The 20152-nt window shown below is 33.6% G+C and overlaps 2 protein-coding genes across 2 annotated transcripts; one reads left to right on the forward strand and one right to left on the reverse strand.

Annotated features, from left to right (window-relative positions):
• Positions 1 to 9947: 9947 nt before the first annotated feature.
• On the forward strand, positions 9948 to 11734 carry LOC121250850 (peroxiredoxin Q, chloroplastic-like). The gene is made up of 4 exons (XM_041150079.1): positions 9948 to 10280; positions 10403 to 10540; positions 10831 to 10920; positions 11298 to 11734. The coding sequence occupies exons 1-4, from the start codon at positions 10086 to 10088 to the stop codon at positions 11514 to 11516; spliced, it is 642 nt and encodes a 213-aa protein (XP_041006013.1). The 5' UTR covers positions 9948 to 10085; the 3' UTR covers positions 11517 to 11734.
• A 396-nt stretch (positions 11735 to 12130) lies between these two features.
• LOC121248704 (probable flavin-containing monooxygenase 1) lies at positions 12131 to 17066 on the reverse strand. Its single transcript, XM_041147242.1, has 5 exons — positions 16566 to 17066; positions 15713 to 15953; positions 13207 to 13385; positions 12753 to 13102; positions 12131 to 12657 (listed from the first exon to the last, which is right to left on the reverse strand). Exons 1-5 carry the CDS (start codon positions 16998 to 17000, stop codon positions 12315 to 12317), a joined length of 1548 nt encoding a protein of 515 aa, XP_041003176.1. The 5' UTR covers positions 17001 to 17066; the 3' UTR covers positions 12131 to 12314.
• Between the last annotated feature and the right edge of the window lie 3086 nt (positions 17067 to 20152).

Below are 20152 nucleotides of genomic sequence, written 5' to 3' on the forward strand. Positions count from 1 at the left end.
GTCTTTGTCAGTGTCTTCACCCATTTGTTTGGCCTGAGTTCCAAATCTGATTCTTTGAGGAAATGGTTAGCCAAGTACGATCCACTGTGAGTATTTATGATCGATTTTATTGACATATAAATGCTCATCCACTGCCACTAAGTTATAAGAATTAAGGTTTCTACACATCTTTCACATATATCTTATAAAACCAGGTTTCAGCACTCCCGCTATCAAATTCTATATATAACTTCACTCATTGTGCATATTTCTTATAGTCTCTACTAAGTATATATTCTAGCAGCATCTAACTCTTATCCATTTTGTTCGCATTAGTACACTGGTGTTACAAACAACCAAAGTCAAGTTACAAGGATAGACACTATCATGGGTCTTTCCAAATTCACTGCTTGTATATATTTTATAAGGTAGTTGGTCATATCCCACTTGAGAGACTATAATCTACATCATATATATACTCAGTTGAAAACTCCCATGTTAGTCAAAATTTTGACAGTATTTTTCAACAATTCTCCAAGTATGCTAGTCTCCAAAAGTGCTCGACCCTATCCACGGGCGAGACATAAATAGAGCACACTTCCAAAGAATGAAAGGAAACACTCCACCAAAATCTCAAAACTAACACTAACAACAAGACAATTCACGCTAAATATATCTGTCATATAAATGATAGAATCTCAAACTGTCTACTTTGAATAATTCAAGAGTTGTACCCAAAAAATTTTCACGAACAATAGGTTACAACTCTCAAATGGGTTTAATGTTCAATTGGATATGAACTAAATCATGCAAACATACTAAATAAAATACTCCCTAATAAGTATCTGCTTGGATACAAAATACTTCCCTAATAAGTAATTCATATTATTTGGGTTCAAAATTAGTGAGCAATTTTCACATGGTTTGTACTAAACTAGGGTAATATATGCAAATAGTTCATATTATTTGGGTTCAAAATTAATAGGTAATGTTGTTGCTAGTTTATATTTTAACTGGGGTAATTTATGAAAATAATTCATATTATTTACTTGGTTTGTACTAGATTAGGGTGTCTCATGCAAATAATTCATATTATTTGGGTTCAAAATTAGTGAGTAATTTTTTACTGGGTGTACTAGGTTAGGGTAATTTACGCAAATAATCATATTATTTGGTTTCAAAATTAGGGAGTAATTTCATACTTGGTTTGTACTAAATTAGGGTAATATATACAAATAATTCATATTATTTGAGTTCAAAATTAGTGGGTATTTTTTTGCTTGGTTGTACTTGATTAGGGTAATTTATGAAAATAATTCATATTATTTAGGTTCAAAATTCAAGTATAATTTTTTGGTTGGTTTATATTTTAACTAGGGTAATTTATGCAACAAATTCAAATCACTTTCTTACTTTCTTACTCCATAACAACATGAACACTATTCTAATTACTTTCACAAATCACACTAACATACTAACATTACTTTCTTACTCGATAACAATATTAACATTACTCTAATTATTTTCACAAATAACATTAAAATTCAAAATACATCAATCCCCAAATAGATTACTCTAATTATTTTCACAAACCACACAATAATTCGTAATACATCAATCCCCTAATACATTACTCTAATTACTTTCACAAATCACACTAACTAACATTACTTTCTTACTCCATAACAACATCAATATTACTCTAATTATTTTCACAAATAACACTAACATACTTTCTTACTTTCTTACTCCATAACAACATTAACATTATTCCAATTATTTTTACAAATAACACTTAAATCTGAAATACATCAATTCCCAAATACATTACCCTATTTATTTTCACAAATCACACAATAATTCGAATACATCAATCCCAAATACATTACTTTATTATTTTCACAAATCACAAATTATTCATCCCCAAATCACCAATACCAACATACGAAAAGATAAGTATTTATGAGAGAAATCATAAATCAAATATATAAATTCCTGCAATAATTCGAAATACATCAATAAATTTTTAAAAAAATACAAACCTCAACTTCTCTGACCCTATCAATCCAAAAACCAACTTTAAATTGCTCTCTCTCTAGGACGTACTCTCTCTCTACCTTTGTCTCTCTCTCTCTCTCTCTTGGATGTTGCCTCTCTTTCTACCAAGCTCTCCACCGTCTCCCATCTCTAAAAAAATTCACACTCGGACATTGCACTCAAACACTAATCTACACGTTTGAACATCAAATTTTCAGAATGACGCCTAGCTTCAGCCCACTTTATTTCATCCATTATCCTTTCAAATGCTTTATGATTTCGTTTGAACTATAAAATTTGAACATTCCTCAACACATTCTCCTAAATGTAGGCAAATAAATAAGAAATATTTTTCCCGCATACGGGATCTTGTCTCACTAACCTTGGAGATTCTGTTGAATGGTTCAATATCCCATTTGAACATTTTTGGCATTTTGTTGGAATATATTTATAAGCCATTTGATTCTAAAAATTTTGCGTTCGAACACTCATTTATTTGTTCGAACGTGAAATTTTGAAAATGTCGCTTAGCTTCAACACACTTTATTTTAATCCAAAAACCATTTAGTTGGTTAATATACTATTTAAATGTAAATAATCAAAATGATTATGAACATATCCAAAACGTATGTCCTCGTGTGTGGGAAAGTTTCCCGCATGTATTCGAATGCCATACGAACCTCGTTCGAATGTCTATTTATAACATTAGTAATTAGAGTTAGCATATAAATGTACTATACTATAACTAGTATTGTTATGTTATAATAGAATTAGTATAATATAACTACTATAATATAACTATAATTTACCTTACTATTTATAATAATACTATATATACAATTATAGCTAGTATAAATAACTAGTATATTATAAGTATATTATGTTATATTATATTATATTATAGTATAATATAAATATATTAAACTATAATATAAAATATATATGAAATTAGAGTATAAACTGTTCAAACAATGTATACACTTGTTCGAACATACCTGACTCCTCTATCTTTCAAATGCTCACAATTTGTTCAAAAGTAATTAGTTACAAATTCGATCAACGTATACATCTGCATCCTCGACACAAATGAATCGTCCTAGTTTATTCTGGAAGCTTCATACATCTAAGGTTTGAATGAGATAATTTTTGTTCGAATTGATAAAATATTTATTTATCATGTTCAAACAATATAACATCAAGTTCAAATGTACCTAGATTCTTAACATTCTTATGGTAATATTTTGTAACGTATTATGCAAGCTTCATGAAACATTTGTTCAAACGGTCAAGTTCGGTTCAAATATCTGAATTAATTGTTATAAACGGTTTGAACTTAAAATGACTAGTTCGGACTTGATTGTTTCAAGGCATAAGACCCAGTTTTCAATTTGAACGGTGGTTTTTTCTGGAACCTTCATGCATCTACGGTTTGAACGGGATAATTTTTGTTTGAATTGATAAAACATTTCTATATCCCGCTCGAACGATATAACATCAGGTTCGAATGCACCTAGGTCGTTGACATTCTTACAGTGATAGTTTGTAACATATTATGCAAGTTTCATGAAACATTTATTCGAACAATCAAGTTAGAGATAACAATATGTGACACAATCCGTTAACCCAACACAAACATGACACAATAATAATGGGTTTGGGTTTAGATGTAACGGATTCAGATCAAAACGTGTTGACTCATTAAGACACAATTACTTAACAGGCTGATAATAGGCCAATCTGTTTTGACCTGTTATGATCCATTAAGAAAGTTAAAGTTTCAATTATACCCTTATACCTAAAAGTAAAATTGTTGAGATTTTAATTTCAATATTTTTATTGTTTGGATCAAAATTTGGACTTGTAGTTATTTTTATATTTTTTAATAGATATTGTGTCTTTAATATTTATATCAAATTATGCTAAACTTAATCAGGTCAAACGGGTTAATTTCGGATCTGTCCAACCCATTTATATAAATGGGTTAAAACGGGCCGGGTCATGTCGTGCTAACCTGTTTTATAGTATTCAATAATGGGTCAAAATAGGTCTTGTCATATCAACCCGTTATGTTAATGGGTCATGTTAGGGCTTGAGATTTTGATACGATAAGTTTAATGAGTCGTATTCGGGTCAACTTATATAGTATAATATACATGTTTTGATACGACACAAATACGATCCGTTAACACGATTTGAAACCCCTAAGTCAAGTTCAGTTTGAACACCTGAACTAATTGTAAGAAACAGTTCGAACGTGACTGTTTCGAGGCATAAGACCTAGTTTTCAATTCGAACTGTTCATTTTCACTAATACCGATCGAAGCCACCACTGTCATTCACCACTACTCTCCACCGTAGACTGACCATTGGCTGCCGTCTAAGAGGTTTGGCCCACCATCCTTTGCTCTATAGGCTTGAAACTAGGACAAAATGAGTGTTAAAAATGGAATTCAGATTTTGAATCCAATCTGACCCCCTTTTGGTGTTTTCTGGCTGCCACACATGGCATCTATGAGGATTTGTATGCTTAATACCAACGATTCTTGATGAATCAATTGTTTTTATGTTCAGTTTTGAGTCAACTTAGCCATGGATGTTCATGGGTTTGCTCATTCGAACAGTTTCAAAGTTGTTCAATTAGTTTTTTTGCCAAACTAATATATTTTCAGTTCGAACGTGGCACCACACGTTTGAAATTAAAGAACTAAGGTCAAATATTCATTTGAATCAATTTGACTTAGTTTGAATAGATAAACATTAGTTTGAATGGTATCTCATACAAGGTTCATGGCCATATCATGATATTGTTTGAACTAATATTTATTTGTTCGAATGAATTTAAATTGTTTGAATAGGGACTCATAATTGTTCGAAAGGTTTTATTTATCGTTTGAATAGGCTATCTGGTAGTTTGAGCTGCATATTTTCTATTCGACCAATACTTAGTATAACATAATTATAACTTTCTATTTTTATTTAAATTAGTTGTTATTTTTTTTATAAACAGTGAATTAATGGCATATGTTAGAAGAAAACGTGGGAGGGAGGGACACCTAGTGGTGAAGCTAGTGAGCTGACGAGGCCAATATCGGTTGAGCAAGAGATCATTATAGAAGACTTTCAAAATTTTACTTGGGATGGAAGGAGTCTGTTTTCTATAATTAGCGATAGAGGATGAAACCCAATTTGTGAGCAGAGGGAGGTGGCCTATCTTGATATGGTTGTTGAGTTTTATCGGGCCATATTAGAGATGGGGACTGATGAGGACTCCTTCTTGTTCATTATTCAGGGAATCAATATTACTATCTCAGCAGACAGTATCGCTGAGTTTCTAAGGATCCTCCATATGGTGGGTGCATACCCTGCACAACAACTGGCTATAGAGACAAATTGTGATGATGCCATTAAGGATAAGGCTCCAGTAGACGACGGTCCAAAGCATGATGAGGTTCGTCTGTTGATGCATGACGATTCAACTCCTCCATATAATGGCAGCAAGGTGATCAAACATGTTGATTGTCGAGCATTTCTTCGCATGCTAAATTTGATTGTCTCGCATAATATTGATTTGAGAAAACAAAATGATGATTTCGACATCGAACAAGCTTGATTTATGTTATGGATAGTACAAGGAGAGCCAATTGATCTGCTTGTATACTTCCTCATCCGCATCCGTTCTAAGTCACAGTATTTGATTGAAGGTAGTCTACCATATACATTGATGATCTCTAACCTCTTAGTTAGTTTGGAGGTTGATGTACGAATGATTGAGCTGAGACAAACACAGATTGGGCTACTTAACAATATCACTTTTAGCAAGAGCGAGCGCCACTTGCAGAAGGCTTGCATTAATGTTGCAGCGGCATAAGGTACTGGCTTGGAGCGTGATCTAGCTTTTACGGATGCCAGTGTTGATACAGAGGCTACAGGGACTACCATTAGGGAGATGCGATCCCTGCTCGAGGACCATCGTCCACTTCTGATTCAGGACATGGAGAGGATCGTGGAGAGGATCACTGTGCCCATCATGGTTCGACTACAAGAGGATGAGGGACGTATTACTGTGATGTGGGAGGATCTGGATAATCTTACATAATAATGTTATTTTGTATCAACTCAAATAATATTTATTTTTAAAATATTTGAATGTCTCCCAAAAAATTTCTATAACTAAATTTATATCAATTGTCTACACCACAATTTGAACGAATCTTATTAGCATTCAAACAATTTATAAATCCGTTCGAACGTAAAATGACCATTCAAACAGGATAACAACCATTCCTGCTAAATTTATTTATAACTTTCCACTAAAAAAATCGTTTGAATGATTGCTACGTCATTCGAATAGAAAATTACATACTCTCGAATGGTCTCAAAACCGGTTCGAACGAAAAAATCTCACGTTCAAACGGTTTCTAACTTTCGCCAGCCACAATTGTATATACTTTCCCACCAAAACTATTATTCGAATAGTTATGTCAACATTCGAATGTGAAATACCATACTGTTCAAACTTGTTTTAGAATGTTTGAACGGTTTTATTTTTTGAGACGCTATATTTCATTCAAGAACTCTAGTTTGAACAAACGTGTAAAAACAGCTTCCATGTTTTAGGATAAAATATAATTTTCATCTCCAATAACTATTTTTAAGGACAAAATTTAAGTCATCCCTAAATTAGTCCCTAAAAGTCAAATTTCTTGTAGTGACTTCATGTATGATATATATCTTTTGAACGCCCATGATCACAATGATAATAGTTGCCCCACATTAATTATAAAGATAATTTCTTTCAACTAAATGTGGTGCTTTTGCAACTATATATCATTATTAATATATATCTTTTAAGAGTGGCATGTTTTACTCAAGGGTGTGATGTTTTTTTTATGATCATAAAAAATATTTGTGATGATTTTTGTCCTTGTGAAAAGTCTTATTTCTTGTTGTGCAGAACAATTTAAATGAGTTCCCAAAAATTTACCTAGGTTTTATATTAGAAAAAGAATGTGTAGAAACCTAAATTTGAAGAGAAAAAGGCCCCTAGAAATCCAGTGTATATATATAAAAAGTCTTCAAATATAGAATTAATATCAAGGTTCAGATGACATAGTGTGAAATCACCACTTATTTCAAAAGTTTAAACTTACGACAAGATGTAGATTTAATTATTTGTTTTATATACTTAGCACTCTCCCTTACGTATAGGCTAAACTCTCCCTCAATGAATAAATTCAACACATAGAATATTTAATTAAATGGGATACAGTGTAGAGTCAAAATTTGAACTCAACATTTATATTTTGATACCATGTGAAATTACTATGGAATTTAATTATTTTGATACCATAGAAGACTTAGCTCATGTATTATTTTTTTGTCCTTCCATTTATGAATACTTGTTGGGAAAGTTTTCTACCTTGCAACATATGAATCAGTTTACTTCTTTCATGTCCACTGCAATGCATGTATTTTCAGAAAGAAGACTTATTTGACTTTGTTCTGATGGCTTGGAGTTTCTGGCATAGGAAAAACAAGATGATCTATGAGCAAATCAATTTACCACCTCTGTAAATAATAGAGTTGGCTTTTTCAAAGAAGGTCATGTAGGTTTATTGGTTGGAGCAACTGATTAATTCCAAAAAAGTGAATTATAGGTGGTCTCCTCCACCAACTGATTGGTTTAAACTCAATTATGATGGAGCCTTATTCTTTGACCACAATAAAACTGGTATTGGTGCAATTTTTAAAGATTCCTATGATTCTGTTATCATGGCTCTAAATAGAGGGGAAGAAGAATTTCTTGAACCATAAATTGTGGAAGCTGTAGCCTGTTTTGAGGGGATTGCAATTTTGTCTAAACATTGGCATCCAAAACCTTATGATTGAATGTGATTGCAAGCATTTGGTTGAGGAAGTTAATCGTGAAGCTGATTCTTTTACAGTTATGAGAACTGTTATTGCTGAATCAAACGATTAAACAGGGCTTTAGGAATTGCAAGATATAGCATGGTGGTAGACTTTCTAATGTTGTTGCTCATCATCTGGCCAGACATGCATGGACTAATTCACAAATGTAGCTGTGGTGGCACTTTGTTCCTGCTTTTATTGAACATGTTATTTATGTTGATCAGTTATCTTGTACTCAGATTTAAGGTCTTTAATACCTCTTTGCAATGAATTTCAAACTTTCTATCAAAAAAAGAAATTATTTATTTTATATTCTTAACACACCGTAGACACTAACAATAAATATGATAGCCTAAGAGTGAGTGATTATCTACCAACGGCTAGCTTTGCATTTTTGCTGCATATGAAAACTTTTTTTTTTCCTATATGAATCATTTATAGAAAATTGTTATTCATCAACCCCATACACCTCAGACTATATTATTTTTTTTTCTCTTATCAAATATGTGTTATATGGATGATGAGTGGAATACAAAGAAAGACAATATTAGATGCAGTAGGGATAAAGGAATCTTATAGCATTGTAAATTTATGTACCAATAGCATCTGAGTTATAAGTAATTACTTAGTGTTTGGCAGTTGATGATAGAGTTCAGGACAAATGCATTTCGATGGCTTCGGCATGTGATTGCTGTGCGTAGAGATGCTAGGAAGATACTGATCACATTCTCTCCTCAGGTGAGGTAGCTGCTGAGATTTGGCATCGGGCTAGTCTGATGTTGGGGACTCCTTTTCACCGGCTCATTCCCTAGAAAAACAAAGTCACAAGCTGGTTTTCCTATTCCAGAAAATCATCTATCAAAGGTATTTTAATTAGAGTGATGTCGTGTATGATTAAATGGTGCTTATGGAATAGAAGATGCAAAGCAAGAATGAAGGGTGTGCAACAAAATGTGGAACATATTTGGAGACAAGTTAGGTACTGGGTGAGTGCTATTGCAGAGAATTCAAGTGCCTTACGGAAGCTGATGCTGCCAAATATGGATATTGTGCGGGAACTCCAACTTCTGAATAGTCTTATTTGCGCCAAGCCAAGTAAATCCATTTCATGGGTTAAGCCTCCTTCCGGTTGGATCAAACTGAATTGTGATGGTAGTTGTAGGGGCAATCCGGGTAACTAGGAAGTGGAGGTATTATTCGAGATTGTCGTGGCAGGGCGATAACGGCTTTCTCTAGTCATTTTTGACAAGGCACGAATAATAGCGCGGAGTTAAAAGCAATCCTAGAAGGAATCCATTTGTGCAAACAACTTGGCTATTGTAATGTGATAATTGAAAATGATTCGCGCATTGTCGTGGATTGGCTTCGGAAAGGTATATGCACCTTATGGTATCTTTAAGATTTTTGAGAGGATCTCGTGGCGGCATTAGAAGGGGTGGCTTTCATGGTGCTTTATCAATATAGGAAAAGTAATAGTGTGACTGATTTTCTTACTAGAGAGTGAGAAACGGGCAAGAACGTGATTTACGAAGAGCGGCATTCTCTACCTCATTATCTTAAGGGGATTCTTTGTGTGGATAGGTGGAGTCTTCCTTCCTTTTGAAAATAGGCTTGTTTCGTTAGTATTTTGTTCCTATTTTGGTTTTGCAGGTTTGCGGCTTTCCTAGACTTGAGCTTAGGCTTGTTTTAGAGTGGTTTGTATTTCTTTTTCAATGCTAGTTTTGACTCGCTGCTGATAGGCGGGTTTAGATCGGTCTTGGTTTGTTTTTTTTGGGTGGCCTTGGTCGGTTTAGTTCTTGGAGGGTTTGTCATCTTCCAAATGTTTGATTTGTTACCACAGTATTTTTTTATCAAAAGTGAGGCCATTTTTTAAAAAATTGGGATGAGACGGACCACGTTATGAGTGGTTATTTTTATTTAGAAAAAAAAAAAAAAAAAAAAAAAAGTAATTTCCTAGTGGCTTGCTGCTACGGTTGGGCTAGCTGAACATAGGTGCCTCAGTGATCATCCGAGGTTAGGGTCAGCAATCTTCCACGACACAAGCTATTCTATCCCCATCCCCTATCTTTCCCAACTAAGCACTGACAGAAATTGCTAAAATAGAAAGGGAACAAAAACGAAGTGGCATTGCAGAACCTTTCATTGCGCTCTCTATACCCATGGCTACCCTCACTCTCCCAAAGCACTCTATTCTCTCTCTGCTACCCACCCAAAGTCCCACACACCCATTGTCTCACAACTTCCCAATACTCTCCAAGTCATCACAATCTCAGTTTTATGGCCTCCAGGTCTCTTATTCTTCCTCTCTTTCAATCCCCTCATTTTCTTCGATGAAGGGTTCCATTTCTGCCAAGGTACATTACTCAAAACATATGAAATTTTGTGCCAGAGTTGGTCTTTCTGTAAAGGGTTGAAACATTTTTGGTTATTACTCACGAGTGTGTGTTTGTTTGTGTGTGTGTGTGTGTCTTTACAGGTGAACAAAGGTACGGTCCCACCATCGTTCACATTGAAAGATCAGGATGGAAGGAATGTGAGTCTCTCCAAATTCAAAGGCAAGCCAGTGGTTGTCTATTTCTACCCTGCAGATGAGACCCCTGGCTGCACAAAACAGGTCCTTCCATAGCAATATCTTTTTTTCTTTTTTATCTTGCATATTAAATTTTGCCAGGTCCAAGTTAGCAATCTGGAATGACATTCCCTAAGTTATAAAAGGTTATACTTGTGCCCCTAAAATCAATGTAAGTGCCATGGTTAATGGCTTTGCTCGTGGATTCCTGCTCCAGAATCAGGCGCATGTTTAGATTGAAAAGGTTATTTGTCAGTTTCTCGCAAGTAATCACTCGAAGTCTCAAATAGGAGCATTCAGGTTATGCAGGGCCTAACAAATTGATATTCGGACAGGCTTGTGCTTTCAGGGATTCTTACGAGAAATTTAAGAAAGCAGGCGCTGAGGTTGTTGGGATTAGTGGTGATGATTCATCGTCTCACAAGGTAATACAGAAACTTTACCTGTATAGAATAGTTTTAACACTGGAAGAATCCTGTTTGCCCTTTTCTGATACTTGAAACACAAATTACAATGAGACTTCGACTGGGAAACATGCATAAAAGTCGTATGGTAGCTCTGTATTTTTTTTAGTGGATTCTGCAATAAGCGGAATGGACCCATCTTTAGTCATGTTGCGATGACAGGAGAATAAGCACCTGGCCTGTAAAATTGTTTTGGTCAAGCTTTTGCAAATTCAAAACTAAAAGCTTTTAAAATTACATATCTTATCCCACCATCATTACCCTTGAGTTTTTGTGATATTAAGCAGTTTTTCATCTTGCTTAAAGTTGACAAAAAAAAGTTAATTAAATGTTTGTAGGCTTTTGCAAAGAAATATAGGCTTCCTTTCACTTTGCTTAGTGACGAGGGAAATAAGGTGAGGAAAGATTGGGGAGTGCCTGCAGATCTGTTTGGAACACTGCCTGGGAGACAGACTTACGTTCTTGACAAGAAAGGGGTGGTTCAGCTCGTCTACAACAACCAGTTTCAACCCGAAAAACATATCGATGAGACCTTGAAACTACTTCAAAGTCTTTGATGAGCTTCTTCTTTTCCCTTTTTATTATGTGTCTCGGACTTGCAGCAATAATACTTCTTCTATGATTCAGAGTCCTATGTAATTACTTTAGCTGTTAGCCAGATTTGGACCCATCATTCTATCAGGTGAGAAGCTGATCGTCAGTTCCGCTCTAGAACATCAAAATATTTAGACATTTTTTTAAAGAATGAGAAATGAAGTATTGATGCCTCTTGTTACCGGTGAGACTTCAGTTGTTTGCATTGTGAAATTCTATGTTCAATAGATAATGTAGCCACCCACAATGGTTTTCAAGCGGGTTATATTTGATGTGTCGACCTCTGCTATTGGACGCAGAGACTATACCATGTGTTATATATCCCTATCAGAGCAATGTTTATATAATCCACACATGATAGACATTAAGAACATGATCACCTGAATGACTCTTATCATGGGCACTAGGCTTAGCTGATGTATTATAAACTCATAATTCATTAATTAAGGTGGAGAAACGCAGTTAATACAACCAGAAGCTAGCCTACCATTCCTGTAGTCTAACCCTATGAAGAGAGAATGATTTATTCAATTGTTTGAACTAAACCTTGCTACTGGTTTACTATATCACAAATTTCTAGACAATGTAAAAGTACTTTTATTGAAACATAGAGATCATCTTCAATCCTGTTCTTCACATGCTATGTATACATATAGATATGATGTTTGATTACTTTCCTTCGATGGCTATAAGATAAATTACTAGAAACCTCTCAGATCATATGGAAGTAATGAAAGGACATTAATGTGCTTATATTAACTTCAGTTCTCCTTGTCATAGTCTTGACTACCATAGGGGCTAAATGCTTCTGAAAGCCAATTCTTCTTCCTCCAAGAAGTCCATCCCATCTCCTCACATATTTCATCACTGTGATTAATGCTAAAGGTAGAAATGCAGTGCCTCTTATAGAACCTCGTTGTCTTCTTCGAGACTTCCATTTCTTTTGTTGCCTGTTCAATCATCTTCTCAACACTAGGGAGCTTAAATTTGTCATCTAAAAGGCGAGCTAGCCATATGGAACGCAGCTCTGAAGAGTGAAGGTTTGAAACACTCTCAAGGTAACCCACAAAAGCCATATTTGGAATCAATGGATGGATTGTACCCCTGCAATGAATAAGGAGACCTGCACCATTATTCTCCATTGAAATATATATAGAGTTGTAGCAGCAGGCTACAAACTTAACAGGATTGCTAATTACCTGTATAAGGGCATGACACCGGAAGGATATTCCAGCAAACTACGGAAAGGATCAGGTAAGATAGCTTTGAGCTTTTTCTTCCCATCATAACCAGTTGCAAGAACTACAACATCAGCATCCACTTTAGTGTCATCATCAAATTCAATTCCTTCCTTGGAGAACCACCACTTTGATGCTCTTTTGAAGACAATCTTTCCCTTATCAGCCTCAGAGAAGAAATTCTCTGGCATGATAGCCATCTGACAAGAAGCGTAATCTTCCTCAAAAGGGTGGTCCGGTTTCAATCCATACTTTTGCAGAGGAAGTTTCCACAGAAGATACGACTCGATGAATTTGGATATTCCATGCCTCTGTTGAAAATCATAATAGATCAAGTACTACTACTAATTAACATTGGCAACTCTACTATGAAAATTCGCAAGTACTGCACAAAGAAATAATGTTGAATTAGTACCATTGGAGATAAAAGAAGGCAAAGAAGGGTTCTGAGAAGGCTTTGATTAGGTCTTTCATGGAGAAATTGAGAAGTTCTTGTTGAGTAGAACATGTGAAATGGCAAACCCCAAACCCTGTAATGGGGAACTGTCCAGTGTAAAGTCCTTACCACCATGGTGCATGGTTGCCCTTCTCGTCCTTCAAAACATGAAGACATGAACAGTATCAATCACTACACATATTGCAGCTCAACTTAGAAGTACTGGTATTTCCAAAGCATTTCTGGAATCTATATATATAGTACTAATTGACTCCTAATTAAAGGTAAAGAAAATACTTAATTAATTAGGATCGAGGTGGTATTTGATCCACAGTCCATCCCTTAATGGCATTCTGAACGTACGGATTTATTACACAGATATATATATATATATATAAATGAATGATAGTTTAGTAAAATATTGTATAAAAATATTTTATAAAAATATCCTATTTTAAAACATAATTACGTAATGGAGAAAAAAAATTTGTAATCGTAAATTGTACAAATAATCATTTTAAAAAAATTGAATAAAATATAAGATTTACATGAAAGAAATTAATTTTTTAATAATATATTCATTCTTTTTCAAAACGATTATATTATGATTACGTATTTTATAATTATACATGGAATTAGTCATTATTAGCTCAATAATTTAGCAAAACTATTGATCAGCTGGCCGGCCCAATAATTTTGATTAAAGGAATTATGAAAAAGCCAGCCGAAAGGAGATGGAGAATTTTCTCTGATAATTTTCTTCTCCGAAGAAAAACATGATGAAGAATTTCTAAATATCTGAAAATCAATCCAAACTTCCCTACGTCACAAGATATTGACATGACCAGCTGACCTATATATTAAAAGGATGGCAACAGATTTGGTATCTCACGAAGACTTTTCCAAGATTAAAGTACTGGCCTGGCCTGGCCTAGCTAAGAAGCAGCAGACGTAGATTCCTTCTATTACTTATATTATTTATTTAGTCCACGCAATTGATGTCGAAAGTTGACACCTGTCTATCTTTTTTCCTCATTAATAAAGTCAAACATCATGCGTGGAATTCAAATTCGTGTGATTAGAATGGTTGAAAACCCATTAATTAGTAGCAAGTCAAATTAATTCATCCCATTGTATGAAATCAAAACCATGCACACTTTCACTACTACTCATGTCTTTTGAATTCACATCAAATCAATAATATGTGCTACTATTCATTATCGTACTAATTGATGTGATATATTGTAAATAATTTTATAAATCGACTATTTAGACAGAATTATCGTTACAAAAAACTGATTATTTGTGGTTAGTTAATTCTAACGAAATGATTATTTACAACTAAAATAAATTTGTTTTGGTCACAAATAATATTTTCGTCGCAATTAAATGATCACAAAAGTCTGTTTTTCTTGTAGTGTATATATTTTAAAATAAATATACATATATATATATATAATATACTGTTATGTTGATTGTGATCATGATAAGTTTAAGATGAAAAATAATATTTATTAATTAATAATAGTATAGTTGTCTCCTTTGCTTAGCTAGCTACGTCGACAATAGTAATTAAATTAGGTAATTGAACCTAAAATGAACACCAAAACAAAAAGGTACTAACTAATTAACGGCAAAACCGGGAATTAACGACATGATACATGACTTATTAGAAGCAACACATGATCTATTTTATATGGGATCGATGATGAACCACCAAAAGAAAAAGGAGGACAAATAAAAGAGAAAGACATCATTTTTATCCCTTCAAACTATATATGTATACGGCGTATACATAGACACATGATAATTTATTGTGGCATCTATTATAAATATCTACATAAAAAGTCAAAAAACCAATATTCATTTTTTTGAAACTCGAATAGAGGAGTTTCAAAGTACAAGCATGCATCATTATAAGAAAAATGAGAATTTGTGATAGATTATTTGCAATAAGAATAACTAATATTTGCTAAAAAATAAACTCATTTTTATAAAAAATAGCTGATCACAAAAAAACAGTTTTCTAGGAGTGTATGCAATAATACTAACATAATAATCAGTAAAATTCATTATAAGTATCCATACACCATGCCATCCTCTAATTTGCTTAATAAAAATAACATTTTTTCAAAAAAGAAAAAAAAAAAAAAAAAGGACAGAGCTTTGTTCATGAGAATTAAAATTTTTTTCTATATATATATATATATATAGGCCACAATCGATCAGAGTGATCACAACTGAATTGGAGCATGAGATCAACTCAACATCCACGAACTCTTCGTATCATTGTAGATGGGTAAGGATATGCTTCTTAGTATTTTACGAGGGAAAGGAAAGGAAATATCCAACCAAAAAACAAAGGAAAATTAAGAAGAAGAAAAAAAGACGTTTTAAAACACTTTGAAAACCTTGTTATTACCTCAATATTAACCCTGTTATTTGGTATCTAATTAATAAACATGATAAAGTTAATTACAAGTACCTTGGTTCGCGTCTGCGCACTCTAGTGCTAAATCAATAGCTGATTTCTTATAGCCAATGACTGCAACTTTCTTCCCTTTGAGTAGATTTGAAGCAGATTCCTTGTCGAGTTTGCAGTAATCAAGGGCATGCAAGACTTCACCCTGAAATATCTCAGGGCCTCTGTTGTATGGAAATTCAGGAATTCTAGGGAGATCCCCATATTTCCCAATGCATACCACAATGAACTCGAAGGCGTACCACTGAAATTAGAAGAATATAAACATAAGCAATAAGTTTTCTGTACTCGCCAACAAACTGGGTTAAATGATGATCATAATAATAATCCCAGTACGTACTTGCAACAAGCGCGCGCGCGCGCACACACAGATATATATATAAATATATATATATATATATATATATATATATATATATATATTATATCACACACACAAGCATAATACTTCTATAGGCCGGATCTTGATATATACTGCCAACTTCACAGCTGGTGGATAAAACCAACAAATTAAAGGATCACACAATCCTTAGACTTTCACTCCAAATCCTATAACCAAGATATCCCATGGGGTGAGAAATAAAGACAAGCAAAATATATGAGACTTCAAAGAAAATTGTTGCCCAAAAGCTGGGCATTTTTTTTCGTTTGTTGACAGATATGGAGGCTTGTGTATGGAGGTTTAAGAAACTGACAAGAAAAACAGAAAGAAAGATCATGCAAAAGAGAAAATCATGTATTACTATTTTGCCTTCTCTTTTCTCCTCTTTTCTTTCTTTTGGAACCCTAATTATACGTTCAACGCCGTTAGTTTTCTTTCTTTTATTTGACAAAAACAAAAAAGTTGACGATCAACCTGAACGGACTCTGATTCGTTGGTTTGCACAGCAACCTCCCAAACTGGGTGTCCGGGCAAGAGGCTCCCCGGTTTCCCACTGAAATCGGTCGCTTCCTGGCCGTCATTAACAAACTTGATCTCCACCACCTTTGAGTTGAACCTCACAAACTTGAGCACATCAAAGTGGTTAGCATAGGAGTGTAGATACTCCAATATCTCAGTATGAGATGGGAAACTGGTGTTATCCCTGTCAGGCCAAGGAAAATCTGAAAACTCATAATCACAACGAAAGGACTGAAGTTTTGTGGAATTGTAAGAACAATGCCTCCAGACCCCTCCAATGGAGTCAGTTGCCTCAAAAACTATGGGGTTGTGGTGGGATACTTGTTTAGCAGCTGCTAAGCCGCTAACACCAGCTCCGATTATGCCAATTTTTGAGACTATGGGAGCCATTTTTTTCTTTTACTGAATTTGTGAAAGATATATGCTTGAAATATAATGTTTGAGTGTGGGGAGAATGCAATGTCGAAGTTGGGACTGGCCGGTATTTATAGAGACGTGAGTGCAGGCCACGGTGGCAGCACGTGAAATAGACTTTCGAGAGATGGATGAAAGAGGTGGCAGGCGATAGCTTGCTTGCTAGGTTTTTATTTTATTTTTATTATTGATTTATGTTTTATTATTTTATTTTATAGGCAGGAAAAGCAGGCTAGGTTGGTGAAAGGAAAAATTAAGAAGACTTCCAATTAATTAAAGAGAAATATTTTAGTCACAAAATAATTACATAAAAATAAATATGCAAACTGATCATGACGTGATTTAATGCAGTACGTCAAATTGTAAATTACTTTTAGTATAAAATAGGTTTAACGGATCACATGAAGTCACGCCAATTTGTAAATTTACTTTTGTGTAATCTATTTGTGTTTGTAACAATCTTCTTAATTAAATAAATAATAATTCTATATATATATATATATATACATATATACATATATATTTTTTATAGTCAATGTAAAATTCATGAGTGAAAAGGGGAGCTTCCTTTCACTTACTGGTTTTCCATACCTCGCAGACGATAATCCCAGAATTTCTTTGTTCCTTCGAGGAGTACTTCTAACAACTTTTACATAACACTTTTATTTTATTACATATATGTACGTACCGGTTTCCTGGAAAGATTTTCTGGCCAGTCTGTTCCCTTTCATGCATATTATATATAATATATTGCTTATAGAAATATCAATAAATATAATTATTTATATATAGCTCCATCACAACAATATTATATCATGATACTTTGATAAGCAGCAAAACTACCTGAATTAGGAGAATTAATGCATGGGAAGCCCATAAATTATTATATATGATAAAATAAAAAATAAAAAACAGGTCAAAGGTTTGAACACGAGAGTAAAAGTTCTATCTTGACATATATATATATATACTATATAGTACAGCTTGCCTTAGTAAATAAAGATGTTGAACAAGGGATGCAATTAGCAATTTCTGGGTAGTTTAATCCGTGGACATTTTGAGGGTCAAAATGCAAGTCATGTAAAGTTCAAGGACACTTCCAAAGTAGTTAAGAATCCATTTCCATGCATGCTATGACTAGATCATTATCAGGCCAGACTATCTACGCAATCAATGCCGCGCGCGTTCCTTCACCTGTTGGCGCCATGCTCCAATTAACTCTTAGTGCATGGATGGCTGCTAAGGGTGTGTTAGTTTCTCCATCGTATATATGCATGCATGTCTTTGTACAACGTACGTACCTACGGTTAAATTGAAATAATTGTTTAATTTTGTTCCCTAGTCCTAGCCATCGTGTGTGTGCGTATATATATACATATATATATATATATATATATATATATATATATATACACATATCTTGATCTCTTTGGAATGGGAAATTTCTTTTTTCTTCGAAATATATACCAAAAGATCAATATGTTGCAATGGAGGAGACTCGATCGTAAGATCAACATGAGTACGAGTTTGAAAATAAATAGTTGGTCGATCTCTTCAGTGGAGAGCTCGGATAAATAGTTATTATATACGAAATCAATTAATATATATTTAAAAACAATAAATTAAAGCACCTAATTAAAATTTGTGATAAAACATTGATTAAGCAAGAACTATATTATATATAATTGATATATGCATGGTCGACGTTACTAATTAGCCGTAGCCAGCTTAATATTTGATCAGAATAGTCATACATATAACGAAGAGCGAGCTAAGGTTGCAATATGTTTCGTATATATATACACGAAACCGTATATATATATATATATATATATATATATATATATATATATATATATAAGAGATGGAATATATATAGAATATATAGCATATTGGGTTCGGTCTTAAAATATAATGTAAACATGCATGAATCTCTCGTTTTCATGAAGTAGTAGTATTAGTACTGGCTTTCGCCTTACTTTTGGAAAACTCAATCGTGACACATGATGTAGAAAAGTAAGCATCCAAGAATGCACGTAGAAACTTGGAGGAAATGAGGCAGTACTTATTTGGAAGTACGTACCAACTTTAAGAATAATTTAATTTAATACATGATTATATATAGAATTAGTACTACTTGATAAATGAGAATCGCACGTCTCTAGCAGCTTGAAACCGAAGTTTTTTTTTACCGTAGAATATTTATACCAAATTTATAAGATAAAGTCCATTTTCTTGATTAAAGCTGGTTCTCTATATTCGCAATTCTTGGTAAAAGTCAGGAGTTCATGTTGATTCAATGTTCTTATATATATATATATATATATATATATATATATTCATTTGATTTTTATTTAATTTTTTTTTTATAATTTTGTAGTGTATTTTTCACGTTTAGGCTGGTCAATTTCTTGATTTAGTTAAACCTAACAACTCGTTAATTATCTAATTAATTGCCTAATGCTCTTAACAACTTAAAGCATGCCATATAATATATATTTATATCAGATCAAAGAAGATCATGCCTAGACCCTTTACCACGACAGAGTTAGGCCGGAATTAATATCCGGAATTGAAATCACGAGAAATTTAAAATATTTCTAGGTTTTTTGCGACCATGCAAGCTGTAAGTCATAAATTTCCAATATATCACGTGAAGTATAGCTTGAAATCTTCTTGATCAAACGAAACGACCGTGGAGCAGCTACTGCAAATTCAAAGCTCAGTTTGACCCATCGGAAATTGCCTAACTCGCTGCCGTGCATGCATGACCATCATGGCAGCGTCTAGATTTTTAGTCATGTTATATATCAAACCTCACGTACGTACTACATGCATATGACATACATGCATGCATATAATATATGCATGTATACTATTAGGCTTCGTTTAATTAGTTACGAAGTTCAGATGAGATGAGATGAGATGAAATGTTTTGTTAAAAGTTGAATAAAATATTGTTAGAATATAATTTTTTAATATTATTTTATTTTGAAATTTGAAAAAATTGAATTGTTCATTATATTTTGTATAGGAGTTTGAGAAAGATGTAAGGATAAGATAAGATGAAATGGGATATTTTATGTATCCAAACTGAGTGATTACTCTGTTGAGGTCATGATAATCTC

This window comes from Juglans microcarpa x Juglans regia, chromosome 2D (genome assembly GCF_004785595.1).
Source record: "Juglans microcarpa x Juglans regia isolate MS1-56 chromosome 2D, Jm3101_v1.0, whole genome shotgun sequence".
Classification (NCBI taxonomy): domain Eukaryota; kingdom Viridiplantae; phylum Streptophyta; class Magnoliopsida; order Fagales; family Juglandaceae; genus Juglans; species Juglans microcarpa x Juglans regia.